Genomic DNA, 21884 nt, shown 5'->3' on the forward strand with positions numbered 1-21884 from the left:
GAATGTTTGGCAATATTTGATCTGGTCTCGCTCACTCAAGGTTCACTGGAGCATAAGAATATCTGTCAAGTTGTTTTTCCACTCTTTTGACTGACTTTCGGTTTCTCTGGCAGCAGCGTGTTTGCCTCCCAGCATAAATGAATTTGAAAAAAAAATCAGCTTAGATGTTGCTGCTGCTGTTGTTGATGGTGGTGCTGCCGCCGCTGATGTTGATGATGATGGTGGTGGCAGAGCTCGGGTTGGTACCTACTTTATCTCGATTTCCATGGTTTTCACAGTATTCAAGACGTCGACGACGTTGCCTGTTGATGTTGTAGTTGTTCTTTCGGTGGAAGCGCAGATTGAGGAAATTATTTCTTGCTTTTAAATGCAACCTCTCTATCTATGTAGCTGGCTCGCTGCTCGCTAGTAGGAAACTCTCTTTCCCTATTCATTCTTCAATGCTGGGATATCACGTGGCCTTTTGGGGTCGCCATTTATGCGATACTTGACTTTGGGCTGGCCGAATAGAATGTACTGTTATTGCGCTTGGTTGTTACGTAATCGGTACTTAGCCACCTGAACGATGGCGATTGGATCATCGATTGATATCTACTGTTTTTGAGAAATACACGGAGTTAAATTAAAATTAAATAGAAAATATAACATCTCTCTTACCAAATTTTTATTAGTTCCAAAGTTTAACCAAGCTTTATCTTTCTATTTTCAGCCCGTCGGAAATCCTTGTGGTCATCACGGACCGTATACGTTCTACAAAGGTGTAAAAATTTCATTCATAGCGTCGGAATCCTGTATATCGACTGCGACCGGAACTGTCCAACCTGCAGGGCATGGGTCGGATTCCGGCCAATCAGCAACACAAGCAACACCTGCCACTCCAACCTCAAACGTCAGCCCTGCGCCTAATGCTTCTTCGACTCCCGGAACGCCCAAGTCTACTATAGGCGGTGGTGCTGGGAATGAGGATAGTAGTAGTTCCGCCGATGGTAGCTTCAAAGCGAAACAGACGCCGCAACGGAAATGTGCTAGCGAAAATAGCAGCGGAAGCAGTTCCAAGGCCGCTCTCGGGACTAAAGGGTAAGTTTGTATTTTATGTACACAGTTAGAAAAATCCTCGTAACATTACATGCAACTGCATGGGTAGAAGGGAATCGGGTATTTACATGTATCAATACGGCTTAATTCATGTAAACTTCCTATCGCCTTCAACTGATTTGTTTACTGTAAACCTACATTTCCAATCATTCTTTTTGGTATGGTTGTTTATCCAATAAAAAAAGCATCGATATTTGTCGATAAGAGATTTTAATATCTTACACATACATTTTATTTAATCCACACAAGAAAAATTGGTATTCAATAAATTTTCACGAATACCGGTTTTTTTTGGTGCTATTCCCCCGACGACGGCAACGGCGATTGACATGCTGGTAGGAAAATAAGTTGTCATGCACTTGGGGTAGCCCGAGCTTTTGTTGAATTCAAGTGGCATTTTTTTTCTGGAACAAATATAATTTACCATTTGATTTAATAGTTACAATAATCAGAAGGGTATTTTGTTTTATTTCTCACTTACTTGCTTTAAAACTCAGCATGCACCACCTCGATTCGAACAGAAGCGAACAGCACACGAGCAGGTACAACAAAATACGGTCGAACGTTGTGAACGCTAAGATTTACATGAAATTGCAAGCTAATTGATGAAGTTTGCCTTCGTTGGGAATCCAATAGGAACGAAAACAAAACAGAATTGGCAAACTGACGTTGACGCTGGATTTCGCATGTGGTGACGTGTAAAGTTCATCTAAGCCTTTAAATGTTATACTCTTTTTCATATTTTTCGTGGCGATGATGTGAAAACGTGCAATGTAAGATTACATTTTTCTTTCTGTGTATGTATGTATGTTTGACCCACCAGTGGCTGATAGGTCTTTTGACCCGAGGCTGTACGGGAAGTCTCGATCGCACATTCAAATATTGTTCATTCTTAACTCATCAACAATATTTGCAGCACAACCAAGGGGTCCGTTACCACTGGCTTGGAACAGGTTTCAATCATCTCACTCCCTTCCAACTGTTCGAAACAAATGAAGAATTCTGAAAAGGTTCCAAAGTAACCTACTCATTATTCTAAATTTGTCGAGATACTCCGGCTGGCTTGAACCCACAATCCATTGTATATCAGTCTTCCGATCGTTTGATGCCCTGTCCTACCCCCCTCTATTCCCCATAAATAGAGTTAAGCTATTTTGAATATGAAATGACAAAAAAGTTACCACTTTTTTCTTATTTTTACATCTTACCTTTAAACAGCTGTAATTCCCTCATTTCTTCGTACTTACCTCCCAATTTTGACTTAATTTTACGCAATTTTATGCATTTTATGCACCAAAAAGTAACGAGAGACTTATGATTTGATATTAAACGGTATCAATTATCTTTTTTTTATATACTTAGAAATTAAACAAAAATTTTCTTGAAACAAATATCAAAAATTGCAGATTTTTATATATCCATTATTTTTTTTCAATGGATCATGGAACCAATATATTTAATCTCTAGCAAAACTTTTTGGTATCGCGTTAATAAACGAAACTTATCGCACAACAAAATTAAACTTTTAAAGTGAAGAAAATTTTAACTACAAAAATTATCAGATCTTTTCACATAGACCACAGTAGCTGAAATCTTCAGCCGTACGAAAAAAAAAATCGTTAAATTGGAAACGCCTAAAGATATGCTCAAAAATACCTTTAGAATTTAGAAGCTTTTTGAGCAGTAGATTTAGTTATGAAGAACTTTCTAAGAAACTTGTCTTGTGCAATATCTTATGTATAATTTTTCAATATTTCATTTAACTTTGAAAAATTGCATGGCTTGTATTGAAAGAGATTGTGAATTATGATTTTAGCTGCCCTGTTTCGTTTTAAAAATTATGTTTTGATTGAATTTATAACATGATACGAAAAAACGGTATGGAAATAATGAAAACAGATACTCATCTTTGATTTAAACTAGACATCGAGTCTCCAATGCAACGCTCGGCTGGTAGAAAAACCTGGGTTGGTCCGGAGGACGTAGCGCTAGCCTCAGCAATTCTATTGCTTTGAATAATACGTATTTGATTTTGAATGTTTTCACACACCATTTCACTAAACTCCTAACTTTCACGCACAACAGTTTTTCGCACAACTTATTGTAATTAAAAGCAATTTAAAATCCTGTTTTGATGTCCTGTTGACGAAAACGAAAACGCGTCCCTAAAGGGTAAGTTTGTATTTTATTATTAGAAATTTGGATGGAATGAGAGAAACTGTTTTTGTATTTTGCTCGTGATATCTTTTTTCAAATTTTAAAATAAATAGATTCTTTCGCTTACAAATGCACTATAATCTAAGAACTATTATGATTATAAATATTATTATAAAGTATCCTTTTCGAGTCCTTTTCTAAGATCGTTGTAGTGCCGAATAACAATAAAAAAGCTTGAAAAATATTTCCTTCAACACTCCATTTATTTGTGTGAAACCACAGAATTTATTTATGACCAAAACAAATTTTTTTACGAAGGGGATCTTTTTTTTTCATATGCTGTCCCACAGATCATATATCATTTCAAACATACAAAGAAACTGTAAAAAAGATTGGCCAATAACAAAAAAAATCTTATATCCCACGCGGCACCCCCTAAGTTGGTGCCTTTAGATGAAAAATGACTTTCTGAAGGTTTCAGGTCATTTTGCAGAAGCACGAGCTGGCGCAAAGGTCTTCAAATTTATATGGAGATTTTCGGCAAAATGTATGAAAAATCGACATACTTTCACCCATTGTATTCTAAAATATGTTTCCAGTATGCAAAGAATTTCAGGAGTTGTAGTTCAAACAATGACCACTTAAATTCACCAATTTAGGGGGTGCCGCGTTGAAAAAAATGTTGTAAAAATCATCCCATACAAAATTGGCCCAGTCTACTATAAAGAGTTCGTTATATTACCTTCAAATAACTTTCATGTCTGACTGATATCTTCAAATAATATAATTGTTAATCCATCTCTTGCAAACATTGCGGAAAAATTAAGAAACTGATCGAAAATTAAAATGCTTAATAATTTTAAATGCAAAATACAATTAACAGTTTATAATATGTTGAAATTTTAAATATGTAATGCAGATTAAAACTTAAAAATATGTTTTATTTCATAAAAAAATGTTATAAAAAATTAAAAAGCTTTTATCAAAATTTCTTCCAAATGTGAAAAAAGTTACTATCGAAAACAATAATTCAAAATGGAAATTGAGTTTTCAGAACTCAGAATCAAAAATCTGGAGTAAGGGGAGATTGAAAATATAAAAATATTTATATTCAGAGAATCGCTCAATGAAATTGGCAATTCAACTGTGAAAGTATGTTTATGATAATAATAATTTGAGAACGGTAATTTAGAAAACGATATGCCGAATTCAGGGTATTATCTTTAGTAAAGGATAGGTCAAAAAAAGGACATCAAAATCAAAAGCCTATTGAGTTCGTGCTAAATCAGTTGGAAAAGTTTCAATTAGAATTTCAAATCTTAGATTCAAATCGGCATAAAAATTCAATAGCGGAGCTCATTTTTACCGATTGATACTAAAGCTTAGTTCTTTTAGAAATGGGACACTTTCATTTGCTAATAGCTCGTTAACTAGTTATTGGATATTAAAAATTTGAACAGCATTTTGTTGCCTGTAAAAAGTACTATTCGACCTATTTTTTTCAAAATTTAAAATTTACGCGTTTTTGAGATATGTACGATGCTTGAGAAAAAGAAAAAAAAATTTTTGCACAGATTCCTTTAAAATTCGTCATTATCAAATTGATAGCTGAAAAAACCGTTGATTATTCAAAGAATTACTGAGTTTATGTGGTGGATAAGTATGCAAACACTGTCAATAATGTCCACAAAGTTCAAATCAAGCATTGGAGTGAAGCAGATGATCGGCAACAACGGTTAAGGATCATCAAGGAATGCAAGTCTCATACCAGCATTTTTAATTTTCAATAAACGAAAAGCTAAGGGTAGATCGCTGAAATGTCCAAAACAATTTTCTCCGATAAGCTGAAAGTGTTGCCTAGTGATGACTCATTGAAATCCAACCTCAAACAGCCATTTTTTGATAGTTCCAAAGCTCTTAAGCTGTAAAACCGGTACCGAAAAAAAAACGTTCAAAAATGTGATAAAAAATAACCAAATTTGTTCATTTCGAAACAACTGTATCCACTAAAATGCTTCCAGTTTCCAGTTTCCAGAGAAGTATTGGACCAAAAAGTATCAGAAATTGAAGAAGGAAGGTGAAGCCACCTAAAATATAGATTTTACAAAGTATAAGTTGGAGAAACTGATCAATACCATGACAGAAAAAAGTGTGCGCCGGCCAATGGGAGACACCAAGAATAAAGTAGAAATTTCTTTTACAAAAAACGGTAAATATTTTTTTTCAAATTTTTTCATGAAATATCATAACATTGCCTACTTTTCCTTCATAGAAAGTATTTCGTTCAAACGAATGGTTTTTGAGATACAGGCATTTGTAACTGTCCCATTTCTAAAAGAACTAAGCTTTATTTAGTCAACTACAGTAACCTTTTCTTTTATCCGGGTTTATCCGGGTTTTCCCGGATATTTAATACAACATTTGGGAACAGTCCGGCCCGGCCCGGTTGCCCGAATTTCATTGAAAGAAGCCCGGAATACGATATAAAATGTGTCTATAAATTTTGATAAAAATTATTTTTTTATCTTCATTTTTGTTGAGTAATTTCTGGGTTTTGATTAAATTTGCTCGGATATTGCCCGGATTTTTGGCCGTCAGTTTAGAAATGAAATGACCGGATTTTGCCAGGTTTTTATATAAAATTTGCCCGGTAAAGTAAAGTGGAAATATACAGTAGTTTTTCCATTTTATCACTGTTCGATTTTTTCACTACTCGCCAAATTCACGCTCTATTTTATCACGGTTATTATTTCGATTTTATCACGTTTTTCTAGAAACCATTCTGAAACCATTTCCAAGAGCGTCTTTGTTCATTGTATTTTTCATGGTTTATGTTATGATACATATGTAAGCATTCAATAATATTACAATGTCATTGAACTGCTTACTTTAGCAGTCTAGTATGTAAAATCGTCATTTGGATTTTAAAAACGTTTGTAATAATCGAAATAAGTATTTCTGTTGCTAGTGCTATTATTTGTGATTGCTCAGCCGCTCTAAAATACTATACTTTGTTGGTTTTTTAAATCATATAAAGATGTGGGTGACTGTAAGCGTTCTTGAAGAAAGATTAGAGTTATCTGATTTTTTTTAAATATTCGTTTATATGAGAGGGTGTTCACGTGTAATCCCGATTGGGCAGCAATCAGTGTTGTGTAAATCGGATTTTTTTAAGAAGATGGAATTCATCTAGCTTTGCCTTACAATATGTAAATGGGACTTTGGTTTTTCTTTTGCAAAGTATGAAAAAGAATCGATTAGCTAACCTTAAACAAATTTCGAAAAACACACTTTTAAAGTCTTAGTTGTGGAAATTTCAAAATATTTTTCTAAAAGGAAAATTTCTCAGTTCATCAAAGGTGTGAAGAATAAAATATTAAAATCATGCATTGGTAGATTATAATATTTTGATACAGTTTTCTTTGAATTCTTTTATAAAATCGACATAACGACTGCTGAATTTCCATTAAAACTAAATAATTCACTTTATTGGCTGAGCGAGCACATGCTTTTTCATCAAGAATAAATCTTAAAATTTCTATAAAGAAGAGTAATTAGAACTGAATTGATCCTTTGTGTTTAATAAACTTTGATTAATACATCTTATGATAAAAATTGATTGATCCAAAGCGTATATACTACAAAAGGTCTTATAATAAATATATATTTAAAACGATAAAAATATTTTTTCCCACTTTTAATATAAGTTTCACCAAATTCACGGTTTCGCCATATTCACGTTGAATCTTTTTTCAACGTGATAAAATCGAAAAACTACTGTTAACTAAACTAAGGTCTAAATTGAGCTCAATCTTTCTGTGCTTGTTTTATCCAAATTGTTTTTTTAGTTTGAAAAGAGAATTGAACCAGCAGCTTTTAAATCTCTTTTAAAACTAAAAAAAATCTGTTTTGTTAAAAAAAAAATTTAGCCGGTTTCGGTCATTTTGTTATACTTTTTTTTTTCAAGTCATCACTGAATTCAGCCTAGATTTGTCCAGATTTTATTTTGAAAATTTCAGGATCAAATGCCCAGATACTCTGTCGTTCGTTTTGACCATGAAGAGAACTTTTTTAACTACAGTGTTTTTGAAATTCAAGAAAAGTTGCAAAAGTTGCAACACACCCTAAAGATCAGTGGTCGGCAAACAGACGTGCTTTGGGTCTCAAACTGCGACATCCCAGCTCCATGTTCCAAAATTTTTGAAAATATTAAAAATCAAAGAAAAATACTAGAACAAAAAGACACGCCTCCTCTTTTTTCTTTTAGCCAGGTCAATTTCATTCTAAAATCCAAAAGAAAGAAGCTTAAGAGAAAAAAATATTAATTACTTCTACAGTAGAACCCCGCTTATTCGAGCCTCGATGATCCGAGCGTCCGCGCTACTCGAACAACCGCTTTCAGGCTTTATAATTGCAAATTGGCTTAAAAATGAAAAAAAAAATCTTCGAAACCTTATATGGGTTCATAGAAGATAAATATTTGTGATTTATGATATCTTTTAATCTAATTATTCTCAATTCACAAGTGACGCGTGCGCGTTCATAACGTCGTATGAAACATTTTAAAGATTCACAGAAACATCTTTAAAAATTAGGGAAAACAATTCCAAAATTTTTACTTGACATGCGATAAAAAAGCTAAAGTTTATTTTATTTTTGTTTTGCTATAAAACTATTGTTTTACATCTGTTTCAATCGACGTTATAAAAGTGCATGCGAGAAATATTTGTCTGTGTTTTGAAGTTTCACTTGAAAGACCGCCAATATTTTAATTGAAGAGGTGTTGGTTTATTTTTTCTGCTCCGACTTTAAGGAGAGGGGGGGGGGGGCTTCCATACAAAATTAATAAAAATATGACACAATTCGAAAATTATTCAAAAACAACTTAACCTAAATTGTGAAATTTGGTGTGTTGCCGTTTTCAAAACCGGGAATGCTTTCTATAATACTTCCTAACCACTTCAAATCCAAAAAGGGGGGCTCCCATACAAAAATAACAAAAATTCAACACAATTAGAACCATTTTCGGAAATTACTGAATCGATCAACGGAAAATTGGGTGTGCAGCCCTTTTAAAGGCTGGGAATGGTTTCTATAATACGTTCAAACTCCTCCAAATCCGAAGAAGGGGGACTCCCATACGAAAATAGCAAAAATTCAACACAATTCAAACAATTTTCGGAAACTACTAAACCGACCAACGTGAAATGTGATGTGTAGCCGTTTTTAAGGCCGTTAGTGGTTTCTATAAAACTTTTAAACCCCTCTGAATTCAAATAGGGGGGCTCCCATACAAAATTAACAAAATTTTGATAAAATTAACAATGCTTGAAGGATTTTTGATAAAATTTGATAAACGTGAGCGTTTTGACATAATGAGATGATTTACTGAAATTACATATAAGTTTCCACAAAATTAGATAATATATTGTATCGATTGACGCATTGTTATGAATGAAGACTCTCATATTCAATAAATGTAACTTACATATTATTAACCAATCTCAGTGTTTTCATAAAGTTTGACACTTTTTGATTATTTACAAATCTGCCTGTATTGGAATACTCCTTCCGCTTTAAAAAGGGGCGATTTTTTTAATTTAAAGGTTTCATTTATTGTATTGAAGATCCTCCTATTTTTTCTAAGGGGTGGCTCCTTCAACTTTCAACCTTTAAGTAACATTGACACTCAAGGCAATCTTGAAGCTCAGATCCTATGAAAAGTTGTTCGCTTTTGAACAATGTTGAAATTTAATTTAAAAGGAAGTATATTTTAATTACAATAATTTTAACGAACTTAGTTTTTCTATGAAAGGGGTAGCAAAGCACACCGTGTAAGCTAGTCTTTGATAAATAAAAATAAACCTCAATGTTGACAATTTCCAAAAGCTGAACAGAAAATTTTAGGTCTGAACCTTAAATAAAATATGGTTTTGTAATTCTTGTTAATGCCAGTCGGGCGTAGAAGCTTATACCGATAATTCTACCTCCAAGGAAGTTCATTATTGAAGTAGAGTCTGATTTGTGGGTGTATAAAAACTTTAACACGGCTTGCCTCGAGGGTCAACTTAAAAGAAAATATGCAATAGGTATATGTTGAATGAAAAAGCTACCGAAATACTAAACTTGAATTGCTTTCTATTCCGATTATCGATTTTAACCATTTTCGCAGCGTTGGATAGTTTTTTTTAATGTAACTGCTAAATAGTAACATACAAATGGTCATAAAGTCATGATTATTGAAGCAATTCGGGAGCTTCTTTGATGTATGACTTACATTCAATCCATAGCTCGGCTATTGTACCCAAATTGCTCAGCAGGATCTCCAGGAATACAGGAAATCATAAGCGTTTTATCAATTTTAAAGGGAGTTTTTATAACTTGGCGTGTTGGTTTATATCGATGTTTTTTATGATGATGAGTTTATCTTAACTTTATATTTCACTTACTAAAACAAGAATTTGTACCTTCGTTATAAAATATCGGTATCTAAGGTTTTAAATCAAAAAGCTTTTTTCAGGTTTTTTAACTCCCTTTATTTCTCGTTCTCCACCATTGCAGCTGCAAACCCCTGGTGCTGGCTCTGGGAGACTGTTTCCCGGTTCGGCCCTGGTCCGACTCACCGATAACGTGCCTCGCCGAGTTGCGGATGGCGTGGAAAGACCGCAACGAGCAATGCCTGCTGATCGCTTTGAGGCTGTACTTTCTGCCGGAAAACACTCCCTTGGGGCGGAACTGTCACGGAGAGGTAAGTGTGTGATTAAAGCAAAAACAGCAACTGATACCTACTACACATATGTGGAATATGCTTCAGATGTGCAGTATCCATTTTGAGCTATGTACATTTCCAAATTGTTGATTTTTCAACATAACTCTTTTTTCAAATAGCAATAATCACACCTCGGTAGAATCTCATTGGTTACGATATCGCCACCGCGCAAAGCTAAAAACAACAAAACCCTTGTTTTACAATAGCACTTTACTAAACGTAATCGTATGCATCCTAGATGAACAGAAAAATCGATAATTCTCCTTTTTTGTAATGCTCCGCTAGGACAGTTTCTATCTTACCATCTTTGACGGGACCAAGTTATTCTTACCCTCCGGGGAATGTTTTCGACCGAAATCTTATCTAATCGATATCTCAAACGTGTTGAGCATCGTTTGTCAACATGCCGGATAAATTCAAATCCATCTCCAGAAAAATCTTTCCTGCCGGCAACAATTTAGTTTCCAAATCAAGCAAACCCCTTGCAAATCATCCCACATGGTTTCCCCATCTGACATATGCAATCGGCCCCAATTGATAGGAAAAGTGCCTTCTCAGCCAACAAACTACACCCAGTCAGTCGTATATAGCTATGTATATTTATATGTATTAGCGACTGCCCTCCCGTCTTGGTCAGAACAAAAATGTTTGAAAACCGCGCGGACAACTGAGGAAACAACTTTTGAGAAAGCACGGAGAGCTTCGCCCGCATTTTCCCTCCCGGGCTGTTTCTGTGAATTCATTCCACCCTAGCCCACGTTATTCAATCACACCGTAGGGTACAACGGGGTGGTGTAGGTTTAACGATTTAACGATTAGTTGTTCAGTAGTTTTTTTAATAAAAAATAATATTACATCAATTATAAACTCCACCTGTGTTCATTTTTTTATAAGCATGATCATTTAGAAATTTATCGAATCGACAAAACAGTTCATTGGAAATAGCTTCCGCAAAGATGTTTTGCAATCTGGAAGACACCAATTTGTCGAATTAGATTTTCGATTCCATCCTACCCAGTCGGCTATAGCTAGGTTAGGTAGATGGGTACAGGTTTGCAAATGCGGAATAAAGCAAGAAATTGAAACCCAGCGTAGAATTGATATTCGTAAAGAGCTGGGCAGCTCAATTAGGGTGGTTCGAAAGCATTCTCTGCGTGAATATCTTGGCAATAATAACTTTTTTGATTTTGTTTCTACTAGTGGGATATATGTTTTTAACAAACAAACTATGTAGCCATAAAATTGAGTGATTCAGTGAAAAAAATTTATAAATTTTTTCACATAAATTTTCCACTAATTTTTGCAAACTTTCTCTCCTATTTTTTCTAAAATTTTGCGTGGAATTCAGTTTTTCATAATCCTTCTTAGCATTTTTATATGTTTAATTTTGAAAGATAAACTTGAAATTTTCCCCTGAAATAATTATATCAAAAAATGATTTTAGTTCCATGAAATACCAATATATGGCTCCAGCAATTAATGGTCGATTTCGACATATGGGGACTTTTTTTTATTATCGGAAAATTTGTGCCTGGGGTCTTCAGATCTTCTCCTAAATTGAAAATTTGATTCATTTCAGATTTTCAACATTTTTATTTTTTGAGTTAGATTTGATTAGATTTTTTTGTAAATAAAATAAAACCATATTTCAAGGCTACATATCTCTGTATTTTTCCAACGGAAATCTTAAAATATCTCATCAAAACACATTGAAATGTTATCAGCATTACAAATAAAATATTTAAAAAAAAAAATAATTCAGTGATGACCTTTAATATGAAAAATTATACATAAGCTTTAAATCATGGGTGGCCAACAGTTTCAATAGGTGGGTAAAATTTCTGAAATGAGATTGGCTGGCGTGCCAAAAATAAAACAAATTATTCTGGAGAATTCAAAAAATAAATTAACAGATTTTTGAAAATGGTATGAAAACATATCCTTGTTCACATCGAGTAAAGATTAGGCTTGACAGATTGTCCGGTTTCATCCGGGTTTGTCCGGTCAGGCTCGGATGCCCGGATTTCATTGAAAAATGTTCGGATTTATTCACCTTTTTTCCAAATCCAAAAAAACCAAATTGTATTGTAAATTTTTTTTATGCATGCATCCAAAACGAAAATTTTGAAGTAAGTTTTAGAAAAATCAAATGATATTGTAACATTTTTTTTATTCATGCGTCCAAAACGAAAATTTTTGAGTAAGTTTTATAAAAATAATCATATAGAACCCTGAAATGCGATTTAAAATCAGCTGATAACTTTTGATGGACATTTTTCCCAAGTTTTTAAGCTATTGATTTGCTATCAATTTTGCCTGGAGTTTTGGTCGAACATTTTGGAATCAAATGCCCGGATTTTGCCAGGTTTTAAGATGAAAACAGTCCGGATTTTTCCGGCCCGGATACGTGATGAAAAATTTTTGGCAACCTTAGTATAAATTCATCTAAACAAGTCTTTTTTGTTACTTGCATACCTACAAGCAAATTTAAAAAAAAATAAACACGCAGGATAATATTGTCAAAGTGGCGTTCACAAGCTTCTGATATTTAAAAGAATAATTTTTTCGACGATCTCTAGTTATATCATAATTTAAATGATGTTGGTTTTTTCAAAGCACAGACCTCAACCTCAACTCAATACAACTCTTTCCAAATGTTTTAACATCTCGATTTGACAAGTGAACTTGGAATGCCTCCTATGAACAGAATGAAAACAAATTTGAGTCTTTTTCTAATCATTGCACCTTTTTCAAGTCAAATTTTGCTGTCGTTCTTTTGAAAAATTTGTCAGTACCAAACCGGTTCTAGTTGAAATCTAATATCCAACTGTAAGTTATGTCTAGTTTTCATTTATTGATGTTCAGAAATACAGAGTAAGATGCCAATTAAAATATATTTGAATTTGGTTTAATTTTCAAATATTCAAATATACCATTTTCTTATAAAGCTTAGCCAACAATAATAAGTTGACATTTTTTTTCAATTATATGAGACCCGCAGAACCAATTGGGTATAAGTGAAAAAATGATTGATTTTTAGTAAATAATGCCAAACGATTCTCCATGTTGAATTCATAAGATTTTTAAAATTATATTCGCATACTTTTACGTTCGAAAGAAAATTGCTAGTGTTCGACAAATGGAGGGAAAATGGCCAAACAAAACAATTCAAATGCGTGTTTTCTCGAAATAAGTTTTATACACTTTTACCTTTTTGGCTCATTTCACTTCAAAGAGATTTTCAGATCTTTGTTTAGAGTTAGTTAGAGTAGATTGAGATATATTTTTCCAAATGATATACGCAGACCAAGAAAACCGATCGATTCTAAGAACATGGCTCTTCCAAAAAGAGCTTCGCGGGCCAAAGTTTTTAAATATTTTATTTGTAAAGCTGATAACGTTTCAATGCGTTTTAATGATTTCCGATGAAAAAGAGTTATGTAGCTTTGAAATAAGTTTGATTTTATTCCTCTTTTTATTATTATTTTATTACTCTTGTTACTTTTGTTACTCAATTTATGCATAGTTTTTACGAATTAATGAGATTTTTTAACGAATCGTCATTTTTTATTTATTTCAAATAAGTCATTCCTTGTTTGCCTTGAAAAAAGGGCATTAGAATAGTTTTTGCCTAAATTGCCCGTCATAAAATAAATTTGAAAGAGCGATTCATTCACAGAACATTCTAAGATAAATATTTTAAACTAGCTGACGCACGCAGGAGTATTTCACCCAAAAACCTGACCAAAAGTCAAAATTTAAAAATGAACTATTACCATGTTTTTCATTTTAATTTGCTTCTTGAATACATTTGGCACCATTTACCAGTCATTTTTTCAATATTTAGTTTTTTTACGAGCAATAGCGGCTGTCAGAATGGAACTTCAATATTTTTATCAACTGAAATTTTTCAACAAACCGTAATAAAATCGCGTCACAGTTCAACATGTGATCACTGGTTTTAGAAGTGACATAATAACAAATTTTTAAAAGGAGAATTTAAATGAATGTCAGAATGTTATATTTGAGGATAAGTGGTTGTGAAAAAGTAATTCGGGTACTGTATATGGAGCTTTCAAAAACTCTTTATTATGTTTGAAGTTTTCAAACCTTATTTTTGTTTAATAAGGGTTTTTGTTCATGTTCCCTGCAAGTGCCGCCGCCGCCCGTGGCGTAGAGGATAGCCTTCAAGTCTTCTAAGCCAGGGGGTATGAGATCGAATCCTGGTCACGGTATACACAGTACACTTTCGGTGGGTTGGTGGTTTTAGCATTTGGAAGATGCTAGCCATCATATCCTCGAAAGGTGTACGCTTAGAGTTAAGAAAAAATGGAATCTCTTCGAGAAAACATCATGTTTCATTGAGATCCTGTATGTGTTTGTGTTCGTTTATAAAAGTCCCAGCAACAAATTTTACATCATGTGAAAATTCATAACTTTAGGAACCATGTACAGATGATAAAACTTCCGCATAAATACTTTCGCACTCGTGATATTTTCAATGTTGAATTTGAAAAAGTTGTCTTCTTTTTTGTACAATCCTTTCAATGCGCCATGTTTATTTTAATCAGTTGCTGAAAAGAAAAAATAGTTTTTGAAATTATTCTTATAAATTGTTTGTTAGTGCTTATTGCAAATAATTAATATAACTCATTATACATTTTCATTGATGTTAATCTCGTGGAACATGTTTAAAAGTCGCAGTGTTGTTTTTGAATTTTGGAAAGTTATACATTATTCTTTTTTTAAATGTTAACAAAGAAAACTCTTGGATTTTAGGTTACGGGCTTGAAATCGAGAATTTATTCAATTTAATTTGAAATTTTTCGTTTGCAAAATGAACGTTCATTTTTCAGAGCTGAGCTGTTTAGAATAATCAGGCAGTATAGGATATCGAGATCGCTCTATAGAAGCGAATCTTATGTTAACAAGTGAAAGTACAAATGAAATTAGGACAGCATGATAAACGCATGCTTAAAAAAAACAAAAAAGTTTCTAAGATAACTGGCAATGCGGCTGAACTGCACAATCTTTATAAAGCTCATTACATGTAAAAACTACAAAAATTTGTTGATGCAAATCTGAATAGAAATCAGTACAATAAAGTGGTAAGAAAGTAAGAGGATTTCCATTGGAATAATTCAATGATATTTGTATTATTAAATCGGAAGATAATATTTGAAGTATCAAGTGGATTCGATACTGATATCGACTTTTTTACTATCAGAATGCTTAAAAATCACTGCTAGGTGATTGAATTAGCTTAAAAATTACTTTTTAAACTCTTATTATATTTTATTAGTCTCATTTCAATATATTTAAACGTATGACAGAGTATAAATATCAAAAAACTCTTTTGGCCAACTTTTTGTTCTAGATACTCCTAGCTGTGTGACGGTGTGCTTTGAAGCATCTTCTAAATAAAATTGGTTTTTTTGGAAGAAAATCTGATTTTGATTATTTTTCATTCATATTCAAAATCTGAATATTTGACTCTGTTTCTTAAATTTTGTATAAAAGAAGAATATAATAAATTTCAGTTATTTCATTTCCGTTATCAAAAGTTCTAGAAATGTTTTTTTGTTCATTTTGAAACAGTCTCCCGTCCTTTAAAAAAAATAGGAGTTGGGGAAAGTGGTAGGAGTTTTTTCAATTGAATCATCTTCTTATCAAATCTGACTTGTATACCAAGCTTAGTGGAGTTGTTTAGAAATTTTTCAAATAGATAAAATGTAAGAACACAGAAAAATATTTAATTACTATCTATCAATACAAACCCCGACCAGCTTTTAGTGCAAATTACTTGAAATTTTTCCGATTTATGAAAAGTCTTACGTTGGTTTTGTATTGGAGCGTCCACAGTTGCAAAATTTTCAGGTGTTCTTCCAATTTGTCCGGTTTCTAAACAAAAAAAAACGGCGAAATGTACATATTTCACTCATTTATACATCTATTTGAATAAAACTAACTTGCTCCAGCATGCTGCAGAACTCCCTCAGAAGCTTTTAAGAACAAACTGCCGCGCGACTTTCAGCTTCTTTTGCTGTTTAAGGTAACCGGCTAGAGTTACCTACTAGCAGGATAGTTTATTCTACGGATCAATTTACCAATAAAGACCCCTTGACAGTTACGTATTACATATAATAGTTGTTTTGAATTTGTTCGAGTTCCTGAGCATTCAAACACGAGTTCCTCCGAATTTCAGGAGTAATGGAGTGCTACGAGATTCAGATTGCTATCTGCCCGTTCCTCAGGAAAACCTATTGTTTTTTGACATGTCAAGTGTCATTCGAGCAGTTTCTCTGTAAATCAGAGTGTTATGATCCCGAGCGGAAGAATTGCAATCTTATTGTGTACAATAAGAGAACATAGAAATTCCTATAGGCAAACATTTTAAGTTTATTATTATCACCAAAAAATGATTTCATTTAATAGATCTTTTTTCACCACAACACAACTTTACTCTATCCTTATTAGCTGAGTAAAAATAATATTTTTTGGGTGAACATTTGTATAAACACACTTCATGTTTTACTGAGAAAAAAATCGAAATTAATGATTAAAAATCCAAAAACTACTGGTTGATTCTAAAGTTTTAGAGCTTCTCAATAAATGCAGTGATAAGTGCGGTGTTTGTTGGCAGCACTTTTTGGCTAGTTCAGCTCATATTTAATTTTTCATGATCAATAAATTTTCAGCGATTTAGTTGTTCGCACATCGTTCATAACAATGGCTACACAAACCAATCTTGATTATCAACAAATAAAAAACACGCATCAAATTTACCGTCCACCTGAACATGAACCAACCTAACCTCGTCGGAAACAAGAAATGCCTCTGCACATGACACAAGAGTCTGATTTATTTATTATTTATTTTGTTTCTGTTTTCGCTTTGCGTTGCCCATCATCGTCGGACGTTTTCCGTCCCGCGCGTCCCCTTTTTGCTATCGGATCGGATCGCATCGCACCGCACAGCCAACTTTCGGTACAACACAAAAGGTCGTAAATGGTGAAAACAAAAAATCTTTCCGATTTGCTTGCTTCAGTAGGTAATCTATTGAAGGATATTAATAGCGCTCCGGCATCGGGGATTTTTTTTTGTTTCGTTGTTGAATAATATATACGACCTTCTGGAAAAACGAAGCGCTTAAAGCTTCCTCGCCTGCTTCTAGTTCGGAAACGTTGTACACTCGTGATGACGAATCGGTGCATTTGAGGTTGTGATAATTAGTTGAAATTATTTTTATGGTTAAGTTCGCTTATCGCTGGACTGGGAGTTTATTTATTTTTTCTTCGGATCAACGAGAAAAGGAAATTCTTAATCTACGAAAACGTTTTGCATTTCAAAATGTAAATACATAAATAATATATATTGATTAGTTCAATTATGAATGTCGGCATTGTTGTTCAACTTTTCATGATAAAAGGACACGTATCGAAAAAGCGTTAGAACTATTTAAGTATGAATTGTTTTGATTTGTTTGCAAGCGTTTGGAATATTTCAAAAGCTTCACTTTTATTGATAGTTCTGCTTTATTGACTATTCACATTCTCCTTCAACAATTCGTTTTAAAAAGCATAATTGTTATTGAAAGAAGTTAAATGTTAATTTTAATTTATTTTAGGTAAAACTTATTTTCAACCAAATGACACCTAAGCATGAACCTTTTTCAACTGACGTGATTTATTTTTAAAATTAAGTTCCGCATTTTATATCTCACTCTTTTCATTGGAAGTTTTTGTTTCCGTTTCCTATTTGCCGGAATTCGTCGAAAAGTATAGTTCAGTTCTTGATCCACTTGATTATGGCCTTGGTTGGTGGCAACGGCAACAAAGAGGACAGTGTTCCAAATTTTATTTTAAATGGAGATGGAGGCAGACCGAAAGAGAGCAAGGAGATGGCTACCTAGCGATTCCTACTCTCACATGGGAACGACAATTTCACCAATGTGTTGGTAAGATTATAGGAGAAGGATGGGCTTAACGGTTCAAACGGTTGGATTGGATTTGATGATTATTCTCACTAGATATGAATCTTATGTCGTTAAAAATGCTACATCACGTCGTAAGCTTCCACATGATACGAGATAAACTACCCAACAGATTTTTTTTTATTTGGATCTTCATTATCTTCATTATCAACGATTTCTTATCAATGTCTATAATCACACTACACATAGAGTTTGTTTATGAATTATCAACTGGCAATTCTTGCTTTTTATAGCATGGTGAAATTACGAGTGGGATTTTATTATCTTTGTATCGATAAGCTTACATTTTCAATGTGATAATGTGCTTTATTTTGTTTTAGAAGATTTTTTTTTAATTTAGAAGACTATCGCCCCCTTGGGGCGCTTAGAGTTTCCAGGGGGCGGTGAGCCAATTTTTGATATTTAGCGCGCGTTGGAAGATTTTTTTTTATATTTTCACAGATGTTGTATACGCTCTACATATTGATCTTCTTTTGTAAGATTATTTTGGGATAGTAAAAATATAAAAAATTTAGATTTCAATGCTTGATAATTTCAAAAAAATCTGCTAAACAGATTTAGTGATAGAATTTTTGAAAAGAAAATGTGAAAGAATTTTTTCAGGCAAGAGATTTTTTTACAGTTCTTATTTGCTCGCCTTTATTTCAATCGATTCAAAAATTCATGTGCCATTTGCCATGAATAAACTATTAATCTATTCTGTTATTACTTACATTTTCGGAATTCAGTTACAAGAATCCAATTTAAACTTTAAGACCCGTTAAAAGTGCATATCTTTAAACAGATTAGTTTGGATTTCAGATATCAAGAAATAATCCTTTTTTTACGTTATTTCACCGGCTTGACATTACCTAATTAATTTGTATTCAATACTGCAAATAAATGGTGAATAAAGAACAAAATAAAATTTATGATATATGATTTGATATCAAAACAAATCACTCAATCAGTTTATGTATTTGTCCAGAAAACTTTACATGTAATAAAGTGTTTACTGGAGGTTTGAAGCAATGTGCGGCCCTTGGAGTCAAGGGAGTATAAGAGCTTAAAAACAAATTTGAAGGAAATACGCTTTTAAGTTGTTATGTTTGGTCATTTCTATATATTTTTCGAAAATTTCCTTTTTTTTTCGAACGAAAGAGTACCTATGAAAATAAAATTCTAAATATCTAAAAATCCTGAAATATAGTTTGAAATACGAAAAATCGTTTGACATTACTAAACCAAAATCGACCGTTTATACACTTATAATACCCCCTACCCCTTTGGCTCTGAGGGCCTCATATATTTTTTTTTATTTATTTGATCATTGGGATTTGAACATCTATGGGGTCATTCATCCCTCTCTATAATTAATTTTAATGAATTTTTAGTTAAGTCTTACAACAACATAAAGCCAAAAGCTAATGGTTTTTAAGTGATCCAGATTATCATTTTTCATAGAAAAAATTTCTAAAAATAATTTCCGGGGGGGCGTTGAGCTCGAAAGTTTTAAAAAAGTTCGAAAACCACTGGTCTATAGGGTATCGGACTGATTTTGGACCAAATTTCGTTAACAATATCAACTGTTTCTGCGTCAATCATTGAATTTTAAACTCAACTTATCAAAATTGACTTGCCAAATTTTTTCGGTTTTACAAATCTAATTTGAATTCCGCTGATGTGCCCGGTGAAATATATGTTTATTTTTTCTCTTCAATAAATGAATTTTGGCCGAATTTGCCCGGATATTGAGTTGCAAATCCATATTGAAACCCAAATTCCTGGATTTCCCCGGTACGGATAAGTTTGGAAAAAAAATCTGGACAGCTTTATATACTTAGCTGATATTCATGAACTTTATCAGAAATCTATGTACCTATCAGAGTATTTTAAGGCGGTATTCATAAGTTACGTAACGTAAATATGCACTTTTTTCCCCCTTCCCGCACCGTATATCGTAAAGCCGCGACATATACCCCTAATAACGTAACGACAATAATAACGTAACGCTGAAAAATACTCCCCCCTTCATATTTTGAAACCTCGATAGATATTCGTAGATTCCGTGCAATATTTTTTCATTATTTTTTTCAAAAGAATTATAAATTAGTTTTTGGGATATTATAAATCTCTAGATTGAGCTTTCCAGATAACTCGGTTTTAACCGGTTTTGCTCGAGTTTTCTGAAAAAAAAAATGGCCAAAGCCTGATCAGTTTTGAGTAAAATCAATCTTTATAACTGATAACTACCAATAATCCTATATGAAAACAATACTCAGATTTTGAATATATTTATTATCCTTAATTCATTTTAGTTTCAGAAATTCTAAGCTTTGTAAACACTGAATTCTAATTTTTTTTAGAAATATGAATAAATAGAATTATACCTTAATATTCTGAAATCATTCAAGAATGTCTTTGAGTTGGTTCGGTTGAAGACCGCAGAACGATTTGACTTATTCTTCAAAAATATCAAAGATTTCATTAGGTTTAAATTTTCATTAAAATTTCGTCAATCTTTCCGTATTTTGCAGAGTTGGGGAAATTTTTCTCAGAAGTGAAAATGACTCGCGGAAAAGTTGATCATTGAATGTGATATATCTCATCACTTTTCATCATCCTTTGATGATAGTGAAAGCCTCAATATATATTAGTTGTTTGATTTGTTTGCACTTCTGCTCTAATGTTATCCGTGCATTGACTTTATCGTTAAAATTGCGCGGTTAAACTATAATTATAAAATCCTCTTAAGTTTTAGTTGTCGCCAAGAGAAGGTGTATTAACAAATTCTAATACAAAAATTTGCCAAGAAAAGAGAATAATTGAAATTTGAATTTTAAAAATGTTTGTAATGTTTTAAAAACTTGACAAAAAACTGCACAAATTTCTTAATTTTTACCTACAGTGAATTCAGATCTTTCCTAGATATAAGTATTAGTTTACACCCATTTCTGACATCATTCAAGAAAGTCTATTAAAGAATTGCAAGTCTGTTATTCCATAAATTTATCTTAAAACCAAGAGCTGTTAGAAAAAAATTGATAACATATTTATTTGGAATCAGCTCCCTAAAATAATTCGAAATTAGCTCTTAAATTTTTTGCCCCTGGGAAAAATGTGAATTTTGTTGCCTTGTGTAATAATTTTTGTCCAAGATCGCGAGTAGTATTGGCTTCTTAGAAAAATGTTGTGGAAATTTCATTTCAGTTTTTTCCGTTCGGTAAACATAAAAATTTTTATTTTTAAATGAATTTGATATCCAAACTAAAATTTTATTGTTTACCAAGAATTTGTTAAAACATTTTGCTGTATACAAACTTGTTTCGTTTAGAATTGAAAACGTTAAGACCAAAAACTCACAAACGTCCTCCTGTGATGTAACAAACTATTTGAAATTTTCATTTTGAGTTTAATAAAATACTAGCTGATCCCATACGAACTCCGTTTCGCTTTCAACTTGAAATATGACAACAGTTTGTATGAAAGTCAATTTCCAAGCATTTTCCAGATGGACTTCCAGATTCATAGTTAAGCAATAATTGCAAACATATTGGACGATCACTCTTTCTGTTTTCTGTTACTAAATTTGAAATGAGGAATTATTTGACCTTGCCAGGGGTCGTCCAAAAATCTGAAAACATTGTTCATCATACCTGGTCCTCATGAGCATCCATGCCAAATTTCAGCTTTCTAGCTCATAAGACGGCTGAGCCTATAGAGGACAAACAAACAAACAAACACACAGAATTTGCTTTTTATTTTATAAAATATTTTTTTTTGGATTTTTAAAGTGTCATAACTCTCATGTTACTTTATGAAACGAAGGGTTAAAGCCCAAAAAATTTGAAACCACAATGTTTCCTTAAGACTGTATTACTGAAAAAAATA

The 21884-nt window shown here is 32.8% G+C and overlaps 1 protein-coding gene and 1 pseudogene across 1 annotated transcript in view; one reads left to right on the plus strand and one right to left on the minus strand.

The window, feature by feature from the left end:
* The first annotated feature begins 511 nt into the window (after positions 1-511).
* The window catches only part of LOC129742664 (uncharacterized), a 52463-nt gene continuing 31090 nt past the window's right edge, over positions 512-21884 (plus strand). Inside the window, exons 1-3 of the mRNA XM_055734592.1 lie at positions 512-539; positions 606-1077; positions 9814-10000. Of these exons, the coding sequence (XP_055590567.1) occupies positions 512-539; positions 606-1077; positions 9814-10000 (687 nt within the window). The remainder of the gene's footprint in view (positions 540-605; positions 1078-9813; positions 10001-21884) is intronic.
* Positions 10070-10197, minus strand: LOC129750246 (U4 spliceosomal RNA; annotated as a pseudogene).

Source organism: Uranotaenia lowii, chromosome 2 (genome assembly GCF_029784155.1).
Source record: "Uranotaenia lowii strain MFRU-FL chromosome 2, ASM2978415v1, whole genome shotgun sequence".
NCBI classification, from domain to species: Eukaryota; Metazoa; Arthropoda; class Insecta; order Diptera; family Culicidae; genus Uranotaenia; species Uranotaenia lowii.